Source organism: Halyomorpha halys, unplaced genomic scaffold (assembly GCF_000696795.3).
Source record: "Halyomorpha halys isolate HHAL.00 unplaced genomic scaffold, Hhal_1.1 Scaffold29.1, whole genome shotgun sequence".
Lineage (NCBI taxonomy): Eukaryota > Metazoa > Arthropoda > Insecta > Hemiptera > Pentatomidae > Halyomorpha > Halyomorpha halys.
This window is the reverse complement of record NW_027115892.1, coordinates 510,282-518,878: the sequence shown is the minus strand read 5'-3', so window position 1 is coordinate 518,878 and position 8,597 is coordinate 510,282. Positions and strand designations below refer to the sequence as shown.

The window sequence follows — 8,597 nt, the reverse complement described above, 5'->3', positions numbered from 1 at the left end:
AAGCGTCTGAAAAGAAGATGGCCACGGGACCTTCTAATTTAAATTAATGTTTGAAGTACCACCAATGGGTGGTTCCTTCCCAAGATTTTCAAATGTATATGAAACATACTACATATTTACCTATTGTATTATTATGTACAGTTGTAAATTACATTAAATAAATAATTAAAAAAAAAAAAAAAGTTATAGCGGGCCTAAAGCTAATTGAAAAATAAATGAGAATATCTCTTAACACACCACAATAAATATATTTCACAAAATAGATTAATATTGCTATTAGTATTGACCAAGAGGATTAGAACCGAATCAATTGCCAGTCGGTTGCTCTTGATCAACCGTATAAATTCATTGAGGTAACTATACATCTTTTTCATTGAGTGATTTTGTATCAGATCACATACATCATACACATTTGTAAAAATTAACGTCTTTTGTATTACGAGCTAGTAATTATTTCATTGATATTGTCTTCATTGAGGAAATATTATTCAAAATAATTTTACTATTGCTATAAATATATTTATTTGACGTACTGGTTTCCTAAGTAAAAAATTGAAATAAGCGATAAAATATTGCCTATCAAAAAGCTGACTGCAATATTGAAACAAAAAGTGCAGTCGATATATGATTCCTGCTGACTGCAATGCTGACAAGATAATTAATAATCGAAAGATTCCATAGTATTTTCGAATCAGCATATCCCCACTACTTTTCAACATACATAACCGGGTATATATACTTGATGAATGCAGTATGCGCTCTGATCTGTACCTGAGGTAAGCATTTTTCATTATTTTTAGTTATGTAATTAATTTATATTATCTATTTGTGCACTATTATGTAACGGTTACAACTCTGTAAACATCTATCAGTGTCCCTTGAAAAAAAAAGATAAAAAAATATATACAACTTTGGTACTAAACATACCAATTCTTAATTCAAATTCGTGGATACTGCTGGGTCTATAAAACATCTTTCGTGGTGGAGAATTGTAAAGTCAAAATATTATCTTTGTGTTATTACTACATGAACGAATTAACATACAACTTCAGAAATTTGTAATTTATTTTGTTGATGAACCGCATGGTTATTTATTGATCCCTCAATAAGTATAAAAAATAAAGGAATGAAACATTTTAATTTCTTGATGTATGATGGTTTCTTGTTATTATTTAAGGTTTTGTTGTATAAATTATCTAAAAACTACTGAATTTGGTTCCCCTACATTATTGAATCGCATTGATGAAAATTATGAAAAGGTTATCATAAAAAATGTATTTAAAAAAACATTAAAATTCAAAATACTTTCCAAAAACCTTGTAATCTGCTGATCTTATCCGCAATTACATCTGCATTTAATTTATCTGCAAAATTAAATTGTTAAAAAATTACGTAGATAATAAAAATCAAATTAAAACGGATAATAACTGAATTTCCCCTGCAGTTAAGGAAGCGTAACATTTTCTTTTCAAACCGCCAAGTGAAAGAAAGCAGTCAGTATGCACGTCAGTATCTTGAATAATTTTTATATCTCCTTCAGTTATTAAGTGAAAAAAAAATCAAATTTTTATAGTAATCAAATATTTAATATATCATATAATAGTTAATAATTCGCCAAAATTAGAATATGAGTCGATCTACTGATTATAATTTTCTATCTTCGACTTATATTACTTATACAATACGATTCTATGATTTTTTTTTTTATTTCTAAGCCCCATTGATGATGTGAAGGTTTGATTGAGGGGAGAGGGGTAGTGAGAATTGATGAAACCAAATTCTTTTACAGCATTTGGTGCATTTTAAGATGGGACTGAGAAGAGAAAATATGATGGATACAGATGGGAAAAAGTCTTCTGTCAGCCGTCTGATAATGGGGCGCATCAGTTGTATTGTTGTCAGCAGTATGTTAGCAGTCCTCAGTCGAGACTGAAACTGTTTGCCACCTCTGTAGGCGTCCTGTCGGTGTCAGGGTCTTGAATAGTGGGTTAGTTCATTGTTGGAGGCTATCTAAGAATTTGAAGTGCCTCCTTCAGGTGAATTCTGTCAACGTCGGCAGTCCAAACGTCATATGAACGTAGTCAGTTTTCGCTCTTTTAAATAAGAATGCATCACAAGACGTCTCAGGAACCTACTCTTAAACTTTTGTTAAGTTTCTTCACTGTTGTTGATGCTATGTTACCCACCGTAGGTGTTCCGTAGAGGAGAGCTGGTCAAAGTATACTTTTATAATTTAGTAATTTGAGGCGGAGAGAAAAATTAGGAGATGTTAGCAGGTGATTATGCCTGGAAGCCACGGTCCTAACCAGCTTTTGTTTTCTTATGGCTGTGGCGAGCTAGTATCAGTTGTCCGATTCTATAATTTAAATCCTTTGTCAAATACTCCACTGTTTAAAAAAAATATGAAGAGTATAGAAAAAAAATAAACAAAATTTATTTCTTGCAGGATACCAAGCCATGAAGTTTTTCCTATTGGCAGCAGCTTGCTTGACTTTGGTGTGCATCGCGGGTGCAGCCCACGATTTCATCAAGTTTAAGGTAATTAATTTCATCTATTTAAAAAATTTAACATTATAATAATGTTTTTTCTGTATTTAAACATTTTTTTCGAAAGCTTGAGTACAGGATCTGTAGGTTGATTTCAAATATTTTATATACCACTACGAGTACAATTATTTATATGATTATTATACATTTATACATATGTCTTCCCCGCGTCAGTGTCTCAACTATATTTCTTTAGACATTTTGATAAGGTTGTATGATGTGTTTTAATAATGTGTAATTGAATGTTATTCTTATTTTGGCTAAATGACATGAATACATGGTCTCAAATCATTTTTTGAAAACTACAATATTTCATTTAAACTAACCGAATAAATGTGGTTGTTTGTCTTTCTTTAGTTGGTAGAATTACCATCTGTGGTAAATTGAAATAAAGATGAAGTAATCTACCATCATAGATGGTAACTTTATCAACAAACTAAATATGACAAATAACTTGTTTTACGAAAAAATACCATTAAATTAAATGTCCTGATTTATTTTGAAAAAGATTAAATTAATAAGTCAAATTCAATTTTATAAAAGGAACATTAACTCCTCAAAAGTAGAGGTATTAATTTTTGATTTAAAAAAAAAAAAAAAAAAAACTCCTGATGTATGTATTTTCTATATTCTCCAAAATAAATTTTACAACTCATATTAGTTTTCTATATAATTTATATAAAATTTTACGTTACATTCATCTTTTGACTAACGAAAATTGTCTCATTTAATTCGTCTGTTTCTTCATTCAATAAAATCTTAATCCCAAATTATGTTTCTGCAGCTTTAATAAAATTTTCATAAACTCCACAGTCGCAGTACAAGAAGGATTACCCGAACGATGCCGTCGAACGCTACCGGAAGAAGGTGTACAGAGAAAACGAGAAGCGGGTGCAACAACACAACGAACGCTACGAAAGAGGAGAAGTGACCTTCAAAATGGCTCTAAATCATTTGGCAGACATGGTAAGAACTTATTTACTAATATTAATTGAAACTTATATTCGTTATAATTAGAGACTGGGTTTTCGTACAATAAAATACGAAAAAAAACCCAAACTTGAGCAAAATATATAATCTTGTGTATAAAACATTCAAATCCTGTAATAATAAAGCTAATGTTACCTTGTTTAAATCAAAATAAACTCGTTAAATACTTACCATATTTTTGTAAAAACACACACAAAAAAAAAAACTTCTTTGAATTAAAAACCTAAAATGTTCTCCATAATTGAAGAGTTTTAAGTGGGAGCTATCTGTATTTATAATTTGCATTCCTATTTTAAAGGCTATAAAACTCTATTCGCTGTTTCATAAAACTACCAGAATTTTTAAGTTTAGAAACATTAAGAAAAGTGTTTTTTAAAAAGGAGTATTAGGAATATCAAATTATAATATTTAAATCCAAAGATTAGATCAAAAATTTCCGAATTTAGAAATTATTTATTATTATTTATATTATTATAATTTGTATATTGTAATTTTTATTTTTTAAAAATCAAATTATGAACAAAATAACCAAATAATAATTCCAAAAATTTTCAAACGTAAATTTGATTTTCTGGATTTTAATAAACATTGAAGCCCAAATTTCGATCCCAAGAATACAATCATTATTATTTTATTGCATATATAATTTAAGCTCTACAATTTAATGTATTGCTCTAAACATTAACATGGCAAATTAGATCTAGTGGAGAAAGGAATAATTGAACTCGTATCCTGAATGATTATTAATTATTAGTTTCATGACATTGTTTATGTGTGTTATTCTTCATGAATCACAGGCAAATTTGCAAGTTTAATCAATGATTTCATATCAATCAACCATCAAGAAATGGACAAAAATACAATTTTGTTCAAAAACTTCCCTTTATGTGAAGATTCTTGCAGTAAATATAAAGTTGAAATATAAAACTAGTATCAATTGTACGTAATTTTCATGATTAGAATTAATCTAAAAGTTTGACTGAATTCAAAGCAAGAGAACAAGAAATGCAATTGGACGAAAATGCTGTCTCTAATTAGTAGTTACTTTGTTAATCTTGTCAATATTTCCATAGAGTATTATTGACCTATTATGTTTTCATGGTACCTTCTAGCACCCAAGAGAGTTCACGGCAACGTTCCTTGGTTTCAACAGATCCTTGAGAGCCACCAACAAGGTCCCGGAAGGTGTTCCGTACCGTCCCACCAAAGCCAGCCTCCCGAAGGAATTTGACTGGAGGGACAAAGGGGCTATCTCCCCGGTCAAGGATCAAGGTCACTGCGGTTCATGTTGGGCCTTCAGTTCGGTAAGTTTGTTTACTGCTTATGTTATAGAACAAGTCAAAGTTCTGTATCGAGAAATCCACATTCCTGCTATGCTTTTATATAAAGTTCTTATTTACATGCAATTTTACAGACCGGAGCACTTGAAGCACACACCTTCCTGAAGAGACAAGTACAGACATCTCTCAGTGAACAGAACCTTATAGATTGCTCATCGAACTACGGCAACAACGGCTGTGAAGGAGGTCTTATGGAACAAGCCTTCCAATATGTGAGGGACAACGGAGGAATCGACACTGAAGATACCTACCCGTACGAAGGAGAGGTAAACTATTATATTTTTGAAATCATTTTTTCTAAAATTTTGATTTATTGAGTTTTGGGTGGTCCACTACATCCTTCTATTAGTACAAGAGCCGGGAAGAAAAAAAGGCAGTTATCTCACCCCAATTTTTGATTACTCTATTAAAAACTAGGTATAATTACTAGACGAAAATTGATGAGTCTGCCAAGCATAGGTAGGGGGAATAAAAAATGGCGGCTGTTTAAAAACCTTTTAAAAAAATTAATTTTTCATTCGGAGTTCTATATCTTAAAAACTACCAACAACACTAGAAAATCTAAGAGAACATTATTTAAAGAAGAGTAAATTTTCTGAAATATTAGCCCTAAAAGAGCTATTTACGTCCAATAGTTCTCGAGATATAGCTTTTTAAAAAGCAAAATTTCTTAAAAATCTACTATAAGATTAGTAGTTAGTTAATTTGTATTGAGAAATCTATATCTCAGGAACCGTGTGACGAACAGATCTCTATTTGCACTCAAATTAAAGCTAATTTAATGGACTATAAAGAAGTTTATGACCTTTACCTTCGTAGGAATAGTAGTTTTCATGATATTTGCTAAAATAAATTGATTTATAGTTGTTCGAACAATAAGTTTGATTTATGAAAAACATCATTTCAAAAACCATTGGATGTACAGATACAGCCAGCGCTCAAATTAAAGCTAGTTAAATTTACTACAAAATAGTTTATTATGTTTATCTTTGTAGGAGTAGTAGTTTTTATGATATTTGACAAAATAAACTCACAAATTGTTAATTTCTAGTTATTCATATAAAATGTTGGATTTTTGAAAAAATATATCTCTGGATCCATAAGACGCAGATATGTCTGCCAACACTCAAAATAAAGGAAATTTAACTTACTATAAAGTAGTTTATGACACTTATCTTCGTAGGAGTAGTATTTTTCTGATATTCACATATAAATATAAATGTGGCAAATGAAAATTTGTCCGAACAACTATAAATCAATTTATTCTAGTGAATTTCAAGTAAACTATTACTCCTACGAAGATAAACATCATAAATTACGTTATAGTTCATTAAACTAGCTTTAATTTGAGTGGTAATAGACATCTGTGCGTCAAATGGTTTTTGAGATATAATTTTTTCAAAATAAATTCACTAATAGAAGATCAGTAGCCTTCAGTACGTCCCATACAACATTTTTATGAAATGTTGCTTTTTAAAAAGCTATATCTCAAAAACTATTTAACGTAAATAACTCTATTAGGGCTCAGATTTTAGCAAATTTGCTCTTCTTTAAATGACGTTCTCTTAGATTTTCTTGTGTTGTTGATAGTTTTAAAGATATAGAGCTCCGAATGAAAAATTAGTTTTTTCATCGCTTTGAAACAGCCGCCATTGTTTATTCCCCCTACCTATACTTGGCAGACTCATCTGTTTTGACCATTAATTATACATAGCTTTCATTAAAGTAATCAAAAATTTGGGTGAGATAACTGCCTTTTTTTCCTCTTGGGCTCTTGTACTATATCGACTGCTATGCAGGGACGACGTCGCTATGGAAATTATCACTTCCCTCCTCTCCCTCCCCCACTTACCAATAATTTGAATATCAAGAAAAATGTAATAACCTATTTTAAACTGCAAAAATTGTACTGAAATATTTTACTCCTTAAGATTACTAAATCTTAAAACTTACCCCCTCGAAAATGGGATTTTATAGATTTAACTTTGTTTGAATAAAAAAAAAAAGAAGATTATTGTTTAGAGCCACATTTGCATTATTTACGTTAAAATTACTAAATTCAAGAGAGTTTGAAAAATAAAAATATTTCACTGTTGATTCATACCTAAAGGAAGTCTGGTTGGTTGTTTAATGATTCCACAGACTTATACTCGTAAAATAAACTTTTTGAAATTTGGCAAATTATTGATAATAATAATTATGGCTAATGTTAATGTTTTTTGGTGTGCTGAAACCGAAAATGAACTCCGTTTTCTTCTACCACGTGCAGATGTTTCACAAAAACACGTATGCAATGCCAAATTTCTAGCAAGAAAATCTTTCGTAGCACTTACGTTATTGGCTGATCATATTCAAGTTTTTCATTCATCAGTTCATATCTTATAATATTAATAGGACTAAATACCACTAATTGGACCCTACTATGTCAATTTTAATTTCAGATATGATTCGATGTGTTTTAATATATGTTAGGGAGAGAGGGGTGGTTCAGTTGGTAACTTCTGTGCACATTAGGTAACACTGAGCCACAACAGCAACTCCAAAGCTCGGAATCGAATCCGGCTTTGGTAGATAATTTTGTTTCTGTAGCCGTAAGTCTACGAATATAAAAAGTCTAAGTCTGTGGGATCGGAGAGCCTTCAGGGATCTACCCAGCCTCATTAAGGGGGTTTCCTTAGTTGAGGAAAAATCTGGGGATTGAGTGTGATCATGAACAATCACCTCCTTGTACAAACCGTTGTTCAAGAAACAGTACTTCTTTACAACGTCCTGAACCCCGGAAGCTCCATTTGTAGTAACGGTACAGATTTTTTTTTTTTATATATATATGTTAATTAACTTTTTATTACCTTCAAATCTATACTTTATTGTTACCATCACGAAGAGGGAAAGACACCAAAATTTGGCCGAAGTGTACTTTAGTAATAAATATTTTAGGTTTAGGAAAATGTGCAAACTCTTTCTGGCAAGTGAGAAATATTTCATTTTTCTATTTTTGTTGAATATTTTTATAATGGATTTTTTTGTGTACTGGATTCAGATAAACAGTTGATAATGCACTTGACATTTTTTCAACGAACTTAATTTTTTATATCAATTCGTGGATTTCGTTTCCTGTATATTTTGTTTATATTACTCATTTGAAAAATTAATTTAAACATTTTATCTAAAAAGTCCTAATATCATTAGTCTACAAACAGAAACTATTTCAAATTTTTGAATAATCGGATTCAGCACCCTAAAAATCTCTTTAAACATATCTCCAGCAAAAATTAAAAATTGAAATATTTCTCAATTTCCGAAAAGAGTTTGGATATTTATCTTATTTAAAACACTTATTAGTCATGTATACTCTCGTCAAATTAAAACATTTTGGTATTTCTGGAAAGATGAGCTTACCTTGTTTTTGATGGTAAGTATATATATATAATTATATATATAATTTTTCTAAATTTGAAGGTAATAATAAATAACTTAACATTTATTTAAACTATTACTAGTATTTTTTTTTTATATTTCAAATTAAAATTGATCGAGTATGATCCGTTTTATGGTGATTAATAAATAATTGGTATTCAGACTAGAATTATATAGTGAGAATTTGAAAAAAATCTATAGGTGCTAATAAAATAAAGATAAAGATCAGTAAAAATTGTCCAATCGTGTTGGACGGTTATATACCAGGTCATTCAAAAAGTCCTGTCGTTTTTTTGGGGGAAA

At 30.2% G+C, this 8,597-nt stretch overlaps 1 protein-coding gene across 1 annotated transcript in view; it reads left to right on the top strand.

The window, feature by feature from the left end:
* The first annotated feature begins 2,446 nt into the window (after positions 1 to 2,446).
* LOC106684521 (procathepsin L) overlaps positions 2,447 to 8,597 on the top strand; it is a 9,279-nt gene continuing 3,128 nt past the window's right edge. Inside the window, exons 1-4 of the mRNA XM_014426652.2 lie at positions 2,447 to 2,538; positions 3,361 to 3,513; positions 4,650 to 4,841; positions 4,952 to 5,143. Coding sequence (XP_014282138.1) covers positions 2,458 to 2,538; positions 3,361 to 3,513; positions 4,650 to 4,841; positions 4,952 to 5,143 — 618 coding nt within the window. The 5' untranslated portion in view covers positions 2,447 to 2,457. The remainder of the gene's footprint in view (positions 2,539 to 3,360; positions 3,514 to 4,649; positions 4,842 to 4,951; positions 5,144 to 8,597) is intronic.